Genomic DNA, 15,769 nt, shown 5'->3' with positions numbered 1-15,769 from the left:
AAACCAAACCATGCCTTTGTTGCACGGACTTGAATTTTCCAGCCCAGCCTCATCTGGCAGTGTGTTTTATTTTCACTTCCACACTGAGGTAGGAATAATACTGGGGAAATGATCATGCTGATGCCCTTTTAGTGTAAGAGCTGTTTGAAAAGACCACCTGAAATTTCAGCCTGTTTTGGTCAGGAGTTTTGGCATCACCAGGCAGTAAATTACTTAATAGACCAATAAGCATTCCAAACCTCTGTCAATAACAGCACATTTTCAGTTTCCCCCTCCCAATCAGACCACTCCTAGACAGCCCTAGCAAAATTATTGCTTGAAAAATTGCTATTTGCTAAGAAGCTATTTTTGTTTATTTTTGACACATTTTTATTTGAAATAATCACAGTAAGCTACTTAATTTTTACTCAGAATTGATTTGATATTGGGATAAAAACAGCTGCATTGGACCTTTAAGGTGAGATGTGACTCTCCTCCATTTCACACTGCACTTCAGCACTTCAATGTAGAACACCTCCCAAGGCACAGAGGTGAGTTGGCAGCTCAATGTTGCCTCTATTACATTATACCAAACAAGCAGTAGATCCTCTAAAGACTCTACTCTTGGTCCCTTAATGCATGGATAATGTCATTAGCCGTTTTCAAATAAGCCTATGTAGACGCAGGTCCAGAAAGGAGAGGGGAGAGATTGCATCAAAGCACACTTTAAGGTACACATTGAGAGTTAGGGAGTGTGTGTGTGAGACTTAGGGAGTGTGTGTGTGTGTGTCTACTTCCTTTGCTGGGCTGAAACTAGAGGTGTACTAACTCATCTCAACATTACATTCAAATCTGCAGTCATAAAAATCCCTGTATTATAAACAATTCATTAGGCTACAAAATACATAAGTGCGCATTTAAAATAATATCAGTGTAGTTTTCCAGAAGTGACATGTGGAAAGTTACAGGCATTTCCTTTTCCATCTTCAGCTATCTGTTTCATAAACCTAAAGCTTCTGGCAATGTCAGAGCAGTTTGTGTGAGTCCTTGAGGACAATACAGGCTGCTTGTATTCACTCCACCGCTCCTAAAGAACAAGCCCTTTGAGCACTCACTCACACAGCTAAGTTAGGGCATACACTACAACAACCACATACAGAACATGAATACGGTGTGACTTTACAATGAATCAGTATTTTTGGTCCCACATTACCATACATCTTTACATGGTAGTTACATAGGCAGTTACAGTGTAGCTACACAGTATTACTTAACCTAAAACTACTGTAATGTTAGTGTCATGCACAATTTCATAGATTTTATGAACTCACAAATTGAGTTAAGTGATATGAAAAGTGGAGAAGTTATTTTGCAAACACATTTAAGTTTGTTTGCAAATGTACCGTTAATGCATGTAAAAAAAAAGTCAGTGTATTCTCATTTCAATCCAATGTATATTAACCAACAGAGTAGCACGAGAATCAGCAAGAACAAGAAAACTGACCCATATGGAAAATGAAACACAAAATGCAGGGCGAATCATCACAATACCATTTTTTTTGCAGTCAATGCATTACTCTAACTCACCTTCAGAGAAACATGAAACTTAATTCAAGTGTCAGTTTTAAGCTATCCAATATCAGAGAAGGCTGGTGGGAGGAGCTATAGCATGGGCTCATTGTAATGGTTTGAGTGGAACATGTAGTTGCCATGTTTGATACCGTTATATTTATTCCATTCCAGCCATGACAATGAGGCAGTCTTCCTATAGCACCTCCACCAGCATCCTTTGATCCAGCCATACATTCAGAAAATCAATATACTGCAACAATAAATGTACCAATATTTTATGCCTTTCTCTGGGGATAACAGTTAGTCTTGGGTTTGTTATTTAAAATGTGTCAGGTTGTGGGAATGTGTGCACTTTAGCAGACTTGCAGTGAGAGGAAGTGGATAATATGCAGACAGAGAGGAAGTGGATAATATGCAGACAGAGAGGAAGTGGATAATATGCAGACAGAGGGGAAGTGGATAATATGCAGACAGAGGGGAAGTGGATAATATGACAGAGGGGAAGTGGATAATATGCAGACAGAGAGGAAGTGGATAATATGCAGACAGAGAGGAAGTGGATAATATGCAGACAGAGGGGAAGTGGATAATATGCAGACAGAGGGGAAGTGGATAATATGCAGACAGAGGGGAAGTGGATAATATGCAGACAGAGAGGAAGTGGATAATATGCAGACAGAGAGGAAGTGGCTTTTTAAAAACCACATTTATTTAGAACTACATTTTGTAAACAGAAAATGCCTGATGATTGAATACGGTGCATGAAAAACAAAAACGTACAACAATGCATATATAGCATACTAAAATCTATAAAGACAGCTGGGAATTAATTTTCAGAGAACAAATACAGAATGACAATCACTTTATATAATATGCAGATTTAACAATAAAATTGCTCCCCATGTCAAAACACTCAGATGTTGCAGACAGAAAGCTTTGCAGTTGCCATCAGTGCTCAAATGACTATGTGCTATGGCCCTCAATGGTAAGAAAGGTTTAGCAGAAGGTCTTGTCATTTCTGGGGGGAGGTGGTGGGCAATGCTCAGAACACATAATTAGCTAGGCTACTTATTGCATGTGGCTGTGAGTGTGACTAATTCAAATAACATATCACAACTCCGTAAAAGACAACTCAATATGACATAGTCAATCATGCCAGGTAGGTGGGTCACAAAAGCACAAACACTTAAAAAGTGACAGAAGAGAGGAAACATACCGTTTTTGAGTCTAATTCGTGATGTGGCTGAGCTAAGACGTTATCTACACTGGCAGCATCTACGTAAGTAACGAATCCAAAGCCCCTGTGGAAATAAACAAGGAACATTGTAATCAGTGAGTCAGTCAGTGGCGCAGGAGAGTGGTCAAACAGCCTATCAGTCAGTTGTATTTATAACTACAGCTGTTACATTGATACAAACAATAAAGCCAAATGGCAGGCTACATTGTAGCCTAACAAATATATAATGCAGCCAAATGTTACATTGTAACAAATATTTACCAAAGTTGGCTGTTGGTGTATCCATAGGCTACTTGATATCAAAATAGTTGAACTTTCATAATATCATATTCAATTATTTCTTAAATATAAATGCAATTTCCTTTTAATGCTGCACAAAGAATCATGTGAAGTGAATGAAGTGTCATTAATTATTTCCCATATTTTCAGGCATATTCAAAGATCCACCAGTATTCTATCTTTAGTGGTGGTCAATGTCAAATTGCGTTACCTTTGCAAAGCTCTGATTCAATCGCTTGTAAAAGCTCGACGTGCGACAAAAATAAATGGCTGCTTGCTTGCTAACTGATTTTGCGTAATCATAAGGACACTGCAAAACCACAATTAATACAATTGCAAACACAGGTGGGATATCTTAGCTAATTACCTGGAGCGTTTTGTCGTTGGATCTCTCATCACCATACATTCTCTGATTTCCCCAAATTTAGTAAAATAGTCTCTAAGGCTGTCTGCAAAAGAAACACAAACGGGAGGTTACTGGTCGTTTTCATTCTTCTGTCAAAATATAGAAAAGACTATATGCATGAGCTTTAAATGCCTCTAGTTACTAGTATGCACATAGGGGTCGAATAGAGGACTTCAAATGATATCAAATAAAAATAACCTTGCGCGCACTGAAGTAGGTAGGTACACACACATACATACACACGCACACACAAAATCAGACGTTGCAACTAGCTCCGGCAGCCTCGGCTACTACAAAACACAACCCGACAATGCCACACTGTAGTCCGCAAATTATATCCTTACCTGGTGAAGTTTGCCAGCTGAGACCACCGATAAACATTTTACTGTAAGGGGAAAACACAGCAGAAGTGAGTCCAGATGTCAGATCGGCCATTTTGACGTGTAGCTAACTACTTGGCTAGCTCTAGCTAACTACTTGATATAGCGACAGAAAGCGAACAAAACGTAGGCAGAGCAGTAGCAAGAGAGCTCTAGTTATCAAGCCCAGCGAGCTATTGCTATAGAAAAAAAGGGGCAGGCCGTTTGCTAATATAATCAAACAAAGGTGTAGTTGACTACATCCGGAAGGCAACATCAATGTCAGTGCTTTGATATGCCGGGCAATATTGATACAATGTATAACGATAAAAGTGTCAGTGCTGTTCGCAGTCTTACCCCGGGTCGTGTTGCGAATCATTAGGGCTTCCTCCAGATGTGGCTTGGCTCCCGTCTCCCTCCATAGCTAACCCAACTATAGCCAGTAACTAACGAAGACAGGCGGCACAACGCTACACCGAAGCACGCTAAAGAGAATTTTACTGAGCCGGGAATGCAAGCGTCACACGTGGGATCAGCTCAGCCTGTGTCTCCCTCCCTCGACCCACATGGGGCGGGGTAAGGGCTCATCACCTAACCAATTCAATTGACGTCATTAAGCATTCCCCGCCCATATACAGATGAACCTAACTAGATTTGTGTGTGTGTGTGTGTGCGCGTGTGCGTGCGTGCGTGCATGCACGTGGGCGCGTGCACGAGTTTGTGCGTGTGTGGAGCAAAGGAACAATTAGATTAAAGATATACCAATAAAAATGTAACATTACTGTAATATTTTAATATTTAACAACAATTATGTTACTGTAGCAACTCCTATATTACTCTGTGTGTGTGTGTGTGTGTGTGTGTGTGTGTGTGTGTGCACGTGTGCATGCGTGCATGCAGCGTGCATGAAATACATTTGGTTAATGCAATTGACAGATGATTTGCTAAAACATTTTAGGGTAACCTTTTCTCTACTATGCCACCATAACTGTGAAGTTAGTAGGTGGAAAACTATAGAGCATGCTAACAACATGTTCTATTCCTTTACACAGAATGTATGTGTCCTTGCCTGGTATAGGCTATTTCCTAGATTATCATGATACTGGAATATATTTCAGATGGTCACTCAGTCCTCTGTAACATCTGTGAATTTGATATAAAACACCAGATCAGTTCTCTGCAGCTTGATGGGTAGCTTAACAAATCTCACTTCGTATAGGAGATAGAGAAAGAAAGAAAGAAAGAAAGAAAGAAAGAAAGAAAGAGACAGACAGAGACAGAGAGAGACAGGGGTGGAAGAAGAGGGCCCATTGACAGGTCATAAATCTTTTGTTTCCCCACTTCTTTATTTGTGTTTTTCCCCCTTAAGTAGAGCTTTCAAACCACATGAAATAAAGGCTGCACACATCAAGCCAAAGACTTGGCAAAGTCGACTTAAATCTGACCGATTGATTGGCATGTGGAGGCTTGCGGTTTCACCTCACTGGCTAGCTAGCACTTAGGAGCTGTCTTACTGTTGGCTAACTACACAGAGAGAGGCACCACTGGGCCCCTTCCTCCCCTAGCAGTTGGTTACTTTTTACTCAGAAATTCACTGTGAGCGCACAACAAAATCCTACGCTGCAACCAAAATCATAGTTCACCTCACGCAATCATTTAGATGACAGGCTATTGTTATTTTGTATTCATTGCAGATGATTGACATTAAGGGATTAATTAATTGTTGATGGATAGATTCCAGTTGGCAAGACAGAAAAACACAATATTTGCTGAGGAGCTTTTTGTTGTTGTTGACATTTCAACTTTACAATCTAATGACTGCTTACTCGGTTGCACCTGTTGGAATTTCATGTTTGCATCTGCATCTGAGGCTGCTCACAAACAGACAAGGTTGGTTTCAGTATTAAAGCTACATGCTACAATCTAGGTCCATGGCTTCATAATCATTATGGAGCAGACAGTGCTCATTGTAAAAATTATCTTCAAATTTCACACACAAAAAAACATCACCTCTACTTGCCTATTTAACTTTCATGAAGTTTATAATGACATTTTAAATGAAGCGGAGCTTGCTGTAATTCAAGCTACACAATTTTTTATAATTATATCATTAACAGTGACAAGAACATTACTTAATGACTATCATACGTTATTTAGAGTGCTAGGGCATCATCCAATTATTAAACAAGCATCATAAAATAAAGTTCTGCCCAAATACCAAATATCTATTTGATAAACCTTCACACAATTAAATGGCTACATGTGGGTAAAAAAAGCATTACCTCTCCTCAAATTATGTTCTCTCCTCACAACATGCAACATAATAATCAACCTAAGAATACTTACAGAACCACATGAGGGAAAGAGGTGGGAAGAGGACAGGACCAGAGGACATGAGGATACAACACAATGGAGACAGAGCCCTAACATTGTTGTTAGATATAATCGGGTTATTAAAAAAGAGAGAGTCAGAACAGTATAGCTCTATTGTATCTTTATCACTGTATAGAAATGTCTCCAGCCATCAACAACCTGTGATTTGACATCTTTAAAAGGACCCCTCATTTTCACACATGCTCAGTTTATTATAGCAGGAGTCTATGGTCACTTCCACAACAATATGCCATATATTACTTACATTTATCATAAAACACAGCATTTATCTTGATATAGATCAACTACACTTTTATTACGCTTTAAGTAATGTTATTAAATTCATTATAAACTATTTGGTTTAAAGGTTACAATATACAACCTGCCATCTACGAACCTAATCTGGAGCTGTGGTGAGCAAATAATAGCCAGCTCCTCAATCAGTGAGTCAACATTATCTGAAGAGCGACACACACAAATGTGTGCATTGATTACCTCAGATACAGAGAGAACAGGTTCACTGGTGGTGGGCTTCAACACAGATGGAACAGAATGAAATAAAGCAACAGACCTGACAGACTGGAGTTAGTTGGAGCCTCCTGGAGCCCCAGGGATCTCTGACAAATTGGAGCTGCTATTAGAATGTATTGTAAAGAGGCAATTTTCACAGATCACACCAAGTAACGGAGATAAGAGGATCCCCCAAGACTTTCTCTTCTTGGGAAGATGAGTGGAGGAGAGGAGAGGAGACTGTAGCATTATCAAAACCAAAGATAATAGGAAATGACAAACTGTGACTTCATTAACCAACTGGGGTCTTGGAGGAGTCACTTCATTTCCCTACACATTTTGCAGTGGCCTCTGAATCTGTTAAAACCGACTGTAGACAACATATTCAACTGCTATCATTTAAATCACCATGTATGCAGTGCAATATTACCACCAGACGCTTCTCTAAAGACAATGAACTGGAAAGGAAAATAAACCAAGTCGCTATTCTGATTACTGTGTGGTAACCACAATGTTACTAATAAATATAATATAATACCTGCTGATAAGTGACAAATAATAACATTTGATTGGTTCAACATTTGATCATTACTTGCTAATTAGTAATTTAGTAGTTACAAGTAATGAGCAACATGTTGCCTAGTCCTAATTAGTCCTAGTCCTAACTAGTCCTAGTCCTCACAAGGCTGCATGATACTAGGTAAGCAACACAACGTTTGATAGAGTTCCTTCTATGTGGGAGAATGAGCAGCATAGTATGCTATTGTCTGCCACTCCATTGTCCTGCCCCAGATCTATAGTACATCATACCATTTAGAAGTCAGCTCCTGATAAATGTAATGGTTTGGGATTGTCATAGCGTGGCAGACAGATTTTCCAATGAGAATGAGAAACCCGCTAAGCAGAGAAATAAACCCTTTTACCACAGGCATATTACTGGCCAAACTGACAAGTTACTGGCCAAACTGACACATTACTGATCAAACTGACATATTACTGGCCAAACTGACAAGTTACTGGCCAAACTGACACATTACTGATCAAACTGACATATTACTGATCAAACTGACATATTACTGGCCAAACTGACATATTACTGACCAAACTGACATATTCGTGTCCAAATAGTAACACATTGCTGACCAAACTGACATATTAGTGTCCAAATAGTAACATATTGCTGACCAAACTGACATATTAGTGTCCAAATAGTAACATATTGCTGACCAAACTGACATATTAGTGTCCAAATAGTAACATATTGCTGACCAAACTGACATATTAGTGTCCAAATAGTAACATATTGCTGACCAAACTGACATATTAGTGTCCAAATAGTAACACATTGCTGACCAAACTGACATATTAGTGTCCAAATAGTAACATATTGCTGACCAAACTGACATATTAGTGTCCAAATTGCTGACCAAAACATATTGCTGTCCAAACCAAACTGACAAATATTAGTGTCCAAATAGTAACATATTACTGACCAAACTGACATATTTCCAAATGTAACCAAACTGACCAAACTGACATATTATCCAAATAGTAACACATTGCTGACCAAACTGACATATTAGTATCCAAATAGTAACACATTGCTGACCAAACTGACATATTAGTGTCCAAATAGTAACATATTGCTGACCAAACTGACATATTAGTTTCCAAATAGTAACACATTGCTGACCAAACTGACATGGCTGAAATATACCAGATTAGTGTGTTGCAGCGGTTTATGTTTTGTCTGCTCAATTAACACCAAGAAAAACAAGACATGTTAGAACAGAATTCCCCATGTGAACAGATCCCAAGTGTATTTTCCTTCCATCCTGTTTAAATGCAGACTGATCATTTCACGTAGGCTGATTGCATGGCAAAGATCCTGTTTTGTTTTTATGTGTCTTCATTAAATGTTGAAAGATTTCCACAAGTGGACAAAACCCCTATCTGTTTTTATTTGTTACTAATTAAAACACATATAATTTGCTAATGAAAAAAGCTCTCCATGCCCAGAGCAGTATCACATTACTTTGCCTTTGTCGACTGGTTGCATTATGTTTTGTTTTGGTTACAGTGTGATGTGTCAACGTTGTCCGATGCCTGTTGCTGCCAACAGCTTTAGTGCAGTGACAGCCACACACAGTCTCACACACACTGGCACATTCAGTTTAATAAAAATCCATCCTGTTTTTTGTGTGTTTTTTTTACCTGGCACATCAAGAAAAGCCTTAAAACAAAAGCTGTGAGCTTTCATTCTAATGAACTTTCATCAAAAAGCTATGGGTCTGAGCATCAAAGACACAGCTTCTCTCACCAGCAGGTAGAGAGAGAGACCCCTGCATGAGCAGGTAGGCTATCCGCACTACTTTGTAATACTCTCCAAGACACATTAGTAGATCAAATGGTGTTGAGCACCCACTCATACTTGAACTACAAAAACACACAAAATACTTTCATATATGCTCATTTTGGTTACCTGATGTTTGTTATTATCTTAATATACATTTATTCACTCAGTTATTGTGTATCAATATTTATTTTCTGTGTCTGCCCACTTATAATTCTATGGTTGGCTAAGTGCCACTTGTTCCATCCTGTTGACTGACATCTCTAGGCTTTGCTTTGCTACTGTGTTGTTAAGCTGTCTTCATGGGTGACTTGTCAGTCCCAGTAGACCTTTCACTGTGACAGGTCCCACTTATGGACAGACTGTAACTGCAACTCAATGAGAACTGCCACCCTACGTAGCCTGGCACAAACCCACGGAAAAGATGCCTAAGTGGCATTAATTCCGGGGTTAAGGTTAAATAACAAATATGTTTAAGAGGTACAATAGGCAAAACTTTGGTTTTGATTTATGGGCAACATGAATGAGCTCATAATATTCAATTGCATCCAGCCGGTGTGCTCGGAAATATATATATTATTTGGACTATCTATGCTGTAACATCGACCATACAGTATATGTGCTGTTTGTGTGGATCCAAAAGACCAAACTTTTTCCCTCGCCTGGGACTAGGACTGGGACTTCAATGGATCTGGAAGCTCATCATGTTCCTAGACAGCAACAGCTCTTTGCATAGCAATATCTGGGCTGTCAGGAACACACTATCTACGGCTGATCTTCTGACTTCTTACACCATCTTGTGGCCATTTCACATGTCTCACCCGAGGCCTCTGTTGTCAATGGAAGATCCCACTATCAAGATGCTGCTATCAATTGACAGCACTCACAATGCAGGAAGCAGAATAAAGAAGGTATTTGTGACTCTACGCCCTAATCTATTAGGTTTTGCTCTAGTCCTTTCTCTGAGACAGATATCACACGAGGTGATAGGATGACAGATACTGGTCCAAAAATAAATGAATGAGTCACTAAAACACCATGACAACATTATTACAGAATTCCAAGAAAGAGCCACCACCACAACTAGTGATGTCTACTGACCCATTCTGTCCCACTCCCTCTGCTCTCCTCATTCTGCTTGTAACCAGAGCTGAATTATTTTAGGTGTCAGTCACCCAACTGCTCTTTATTCTGCACCACTCTTCTTGCCCAGCCCCTGTGCAGAGAGAGAATCACTTATTCTTCTTTGTTGGAGTACTGTACTTAACCAGTCAGCAGTGCACCACCTCACTGCTCCTCTGTAAAGGAGGAAGAACAGTTCCCTGGCAGCCAGAGTCAAAGGGCAGAACACTTTTTGTAATTCATGAGTCTTTACCTAGAGAGGCCTCTTGCTTTCACATTGCCACCTCATAGAGAGAGGCAAAAAGGAGCTTGTTCAGAGTGTACTGACCTCTGAGATAGATACTACCTGGCTGGCAGCTCCATTAAACAGCACTGCACGGTACATCTTCAAAAGGCATGATCTATTGCCTGTGAAAGGCTAGTGTTAAATCGATGTGAGTATACACTGTATAGATATGGAAATAACCTCAAATGACTGATTATTACGAGTGGGTTAATTTCTCACCCTGAGGTAGTGATAGAAAAACTATACTATCGGCTCATTAAAACCAACTCTTAGCAATAATTTTGGAATGTGCTCTATTGTGAGCAATAAAACCCATTTCTGTCCAAAATAGCCTACACACGAACAATCATGCCAGATATATCCTGTTTATCCTAAATTAAAGACCTTACTTCTTACTGCTCGCAGCTATATTTGTAAGTGGTATTTCATATGAAGATATGAAATATCACTTACAGATATAGCTGCGAGCAGCAATGAACAGGGTTCACAGGATGACAGAAAGGACACAAGATGTAGGAACTATCTTCCTTTATGTGCAATCACAAAATCATAAAGAAATAAATACAACATCTGGAGTGACGCGAGCCTACCAGATGAGCTAAATTCCTTCTAAGCTCACTTCAAGGCAAGCAACACTGAACGATGCATGAGAGCACCAGCTTTTCCAGAAGACTGTGTGATCTCGTTCTCCATAGCCAATGTAAGACCTTTAAACAGGTTAGCATTCACAAGGCCGCGGGCCAGACGGATTACCAGGACGTGTACTCAGAGAATGCGCTGACCAGCTGGCAAGTGTCTTTATTGACATTTTCATCCAAATCAAATCAAATCAAATCAAATTTTATTTGTCACATACACATGGTTAGCAGATGTTAATGCGAGTGTAGCGAAATGCTTGTGCAGTCTGTAATACCCAGTCTGTAATACCTGCATGTTTCAAGCAGACCACCATAGTCCCCGTGCCCAAGAATGCCAAAGTAACCGGTCTTATTGGGTTAAATGCGTAAGACACGTTTCAGTTGAATGTATTCAGTTGTACAACTGACTAGGTCTCCCCTTTTCCTTAATGACTATCACCCCGTATCACTCACATCTGTAACCATGAAATGCTTTGAAAGGATAGTTATGGCTCACATCAACACAATCATCACAGACTCCCTAGACCCACTCCAATTCGCATACCGCCCCAAGAGATCCACAGATGACGCAGTCTGTATTGCACTCCACACTGCCCTCTCCCACCTGGACAAGAGGAACACCTCCGTAAGAATGCTTTTGATCGACTATTGCATTCAACATCATATTGCCCACCAAGCTCATCACTAAGCTCAGGACCCTGGGACTAAACACCTCCCTCTGCAACTGGATCCTGGACTTCCTGACGGGCCACACCAGGTGGTAAGGGTAGGCAACAACACATCCACCACATTGACCCTCAACACGGGGCCCTTCAGGAGTGCGTGCTTAGTCCCCTCATGTACTGCCTGTTCACCCATGACTGCGTGGCCATGGACGACTCCAACCACATCAAGTTTGCTGACGACACGACAGTGGTTGGACTGATCACCAATGATGAGACAGCCTATAGGGAGAAGGTCAGTGGAACTCAAGTCCTTTTGTTCACCTGACCTAGAATTCCTCACAATCAAATGCAGACCGTATTATCTCACAAGAGAACTCTCCTCGGTTATCGTCACAGCCATGTATATCCCCCCGCAAACGGATACCAAGACAGCCATCAAGGAACTTCAATGGACTTTATGCAAACTGGAAAGCATATATCTTGAGGCTGCATTTATTGTAGCTGGGGATTTTAACTAAGCTCATTTGAGAACAATTCTACCTATAGTCTATCAGCATATCGATTGCTGTACACGAGCAAGTAACACGCTCGACCATTGCTACTCTAACTTCTGCAATGCATACAAAGCCCTCCCCCGCCCTCCTTTTGGCAAATCTGACCATGACTCCATCTTGTTGCTTCCCTCCTATAGGCAGAAACTAAAACAGGAAGCGCCTGTGCTTAGGCCTATCCAACGCTGGACTGACCAATCGGATTCCACGCTTCAAGATTGCTTCAATCACGTGGACTGGGATATGTTCCAGGTAGCCTCAGACAACAACATTGAAGTATACGCTGACTCGGTGAGCGAGTTTATAAGGAAGTGTATAGGAGATGTTGTACCGATTGTGACTATTAAAACCTTCCCTAACCAGAAACCATGGATTGATGGCAGCATTCGCGCAAAGCTGAAAGCACGTACCACAGCATTTAATCATGGCAAGGCGACTGAAAATATGACAGAATACAAAACAGTGTAGTTATTCCCTCCGTAAGGCAATCAAACAGGCAAAACGTCAGTACAGAGACAAAGTGGAGTCACAATTCAACAGCTCAAACATGAGACGTATGTGGCAGGTTCTACAGACAATCACGGATTACAAAAAGAAAACCAGCCCCGTTGCAGACATTGACTTCTTGCTTCCAGACAAATGAAACAACTTCTTTGCACGCTTTGAGGACAATACAGTGCCACCGACACGGCATGCAACCTAAGACTGTGGGCTCTCCTTCTCCGTGGTCGACATCAGTAAAACATTTAAACGTGTTTAACCTTATCAGGGCTGCTGGCACAGACAGTATCCCTAGCCTCGTCCTCAGAGCATGCGCAGACCAGCTGGCTGGTGTGTTTAAGGACATATTCAATCAATCTCTATCCCAGTCTGCTGTCCCCACATGCTTCAAGATGGCCACCATTGTTCCAGTTCCCAAGAAAGTTAAGGTAACTGAACTAAATGACTATCACCCTGTAGCACTCACTTCTGTCATCATGAAGTGCTTTGAGAGACTAGTCAAGGATCATATCACCTCCCCCCTACCGGTCACCCTAGACCCACTTCAATTTGCTTACCACCCCAATAGGTCCACAGACGATGCAATCGCGATCACACTGTCCTATCCCATCTGGACAAGAAGAATACCTATGTAAGAATGCTGTTCATTGACTACAGCTCAGCATTCAACACCATAGTACCCTACAAACTCATCGTTAAGCTTGAGACCTTGGGTCTCGACCCTGCCCTGTGCAACTGAGTCCTGAACTTCCTGACGGACCGCCCCCAGGTGGTGAATGTAGGGAACAACATCTCCACTCCGCTGATCCTCAACACCGGGGCCCCACAAGGGTGCGTGCTCAGCCCCCTCCTGTACTCCAACGACTGCGTGGCCACACACGCCTCCAACTCAATCATCAAGTTTGCAGACAACACCACAGTGGTAGGCTTGATTACCAACAACGATGAGACAGTCTACAGGGAGGAAGTGAGGGCTCTCGGAGTGTAGTGTCAGGAAAATAACCTCTCACTCAATGTCAGTAAACCAAAGAGATGATCATGGACTTCAGGAAACAGCAAAGGGAGCACCCCCCAATCCACATTGACGTGAAAGCAGTGGAGAAGGTGGAAAGTTTTAAGTTCCCCGGTGTTCTTATCACCGACAAACTGAATTGGTCCACACATACAGACAGCATGGTGAAGAAGGTGCAACCTCAGGAGGCTGAACATTTTGGCTTGTCACCGAAAACCCTCACTAACTTTTACAGGTGCACAATTGAGAGCATTCTGTCGGGTTGTATCACCGCCTGATACGACAACTGCACCGCCCACAACCGCAAGGCTCTTCAGAGGGTGGTGCGGTCTGCACAACACATCACCGGAGGCAAACTACCTGCCCTCCATGACACCTACAACACCGATGTCACAGGAAGGCAAAAAAGATCATCAAGGACAACAACCACCCGAGCCACTGTCTGTTCACACCGATTCCATCCAGAAGGCGAGGTCAGTACAGGTGCATCAAAGCTGGGACAGAGATATTGAAAAACAGCTTCTATCTCAAGGCCATCAGATTGTTAAACAGCCACCACTAGCACAGAGGAGACTGCTTGATATCATTGTCCACTTTAATAATGCCGCTTTAAGAATGTTTACATATCTCGCATTACTCATCTCATACGTATATCATGTAAACTGTATCCTTCACTATCTATTTCATCTTAGCCGCTCTGTCACTGCTCATCCATATATTTTATACTTATTTATTCTTATCCCATTCCTTTACTAGATTGTATTATGTTTTGTGGAATTTGTTAGATATTAGGTTTGTTGTGGAATTGTTAGATATTACTTGATAGATACTGCTGCACTGTCAGATCTAGAAGCATGTGACCAATATATGTGACCAATGAAATTTGAATTGACTTGACATAGCATTGTGGTGCGAGGACAACAACCTTTCCCTCAAAATCAGCAATACAAAGGAGCTGAACGTGGACTACAGAGAATGGAGGGCTAAGCACACCCCCATCCTCAGTGCTGTAGTGGACCACATCACTAAGGAATTATCATGATCCACACACACCAACAGTCGTGAAGAAGGCAACGCACAACACCCTTCAGGAGGCTGAAAAGATTTGTCTTGGGACCTAAGATCCTCAAAAGGTTCTACAGCTCTATTGAGAGAATCTTGACTTACTGCATCACCGCTTGGTATGGCAACTGTTTGGCATCCAATCGCAAAGGCGCTGCAGAGAGGAGTGAGTACGGCCCGGTATATCACTGTGCACAGCTCCCTGCCATCCAGGACCTCTATATCAGGCTGGATTTTTTTTCTATAAAATGTAGAAATGAACTGTTTTCACATATGTAAACAATGGACTGGAGACAATGAAAATGAGGTTGAAAAGTGGGAGTTGCCCTTTAACGGTTTGCTATGAAATTTCAATCAAATTTTATAAAGCCCTTTTTACATCAACAGTTGTCATAAAGTGCTACATGTGATTCTGTGCATGTGGGAGTATTGAATCGACATTGCTTGGACATAAACTGTATACTAGATGTTCACCTCAACATATACGGTGTAATGTAGACAAACATTTTCAGAACATAAGAGTAGCATTTTTTATAACTTTATTTTATTTTTTAATAGATCTGTACAACCAAGAACCAAACCTTTGATGAGCCTCGCAAAAACTGACCTGTACATGTTAAATGCTCTGGGCAGGATTTCTTACTCATTTAAATAATCAAATGATTAATTATCTAGCTAAGCAAACACTTCAAACCAGTCCTACCAACAGAACAATGAGCGGTTTTGGAAGGGGTGAACAAAAAACACATGTTCCCTTTGTTTCCAGTGTTATACAAAAGTCCAGTGAAATATCTTATTTACACAGACCTGCACAAGTCAAGAAATAATTCTAGTTCGATCAAGCATGATAGGAGTTTGGGTGAC

General features: G+C 41.1%; 1 protein-coding gene across 8 annotated transcripts in view; it reads right to left on the bottom strand.

The window, feature by feature from the left end:
* Positions 1-4,414, bottom strand: part of LOC112267442 (RNA-binding protein Musashi homolog 2) — a 334,245-nt gene extending 329,831 nt beyond the window's left edge. For all 8 annotated transcript variants that reach the window (XM_042297533.1, XM_042297535.1, XM_042297536.1 and 5 more), the window contains exons 1-4: positions 4,190-4,414; positions 3,818-3,858; positions 3,435-3,516; positions 2,768-2,852 (exon numbers count right to left, since the gene is read on the bottom strand). In XM_042297533.1, coding sequence (XP_042153467.1) covers positions 2,768-2,852; positions 3,435-3,516; positions 3,818-3,858; positions 4,190-4,254 — 273 coding nt within the window. In that variant the 5' untranslated portion in view covers positions 4,255-4,414. The remainder of the gene's footprint in view (positions 1-2,767; positions 2,853-3,434; positions 3,517-3,817; positions 3,859-4,189) is intronic.
* Positions 4,415-15,769: the final 11,355 nt, after the last annotated feature.

The sequence above is a fragment of the Oncorhynchus tshawytscha genome, linkage group LG14 (assembly GCF_018296145.1).
Source record: "Oncorhynchus tshawytscha isolate Ot180627B linkage group LG14, Otsh_v2.0, whole genome shotgun sequence".
In the NCBI taxonomy this organism is placed as follows: domain Eukaryota; kingdom Metazoa; phylum Chordata; class Actinopteri; order Salmoniformes; family Salmonidae; genus Oncorhynchus; species Oncorhynchus tshawytscha.
Note: the sequence above shows the minus strand (reverse complement) of the source record. Positions and strands in the feature narration are given on the sequence as shown.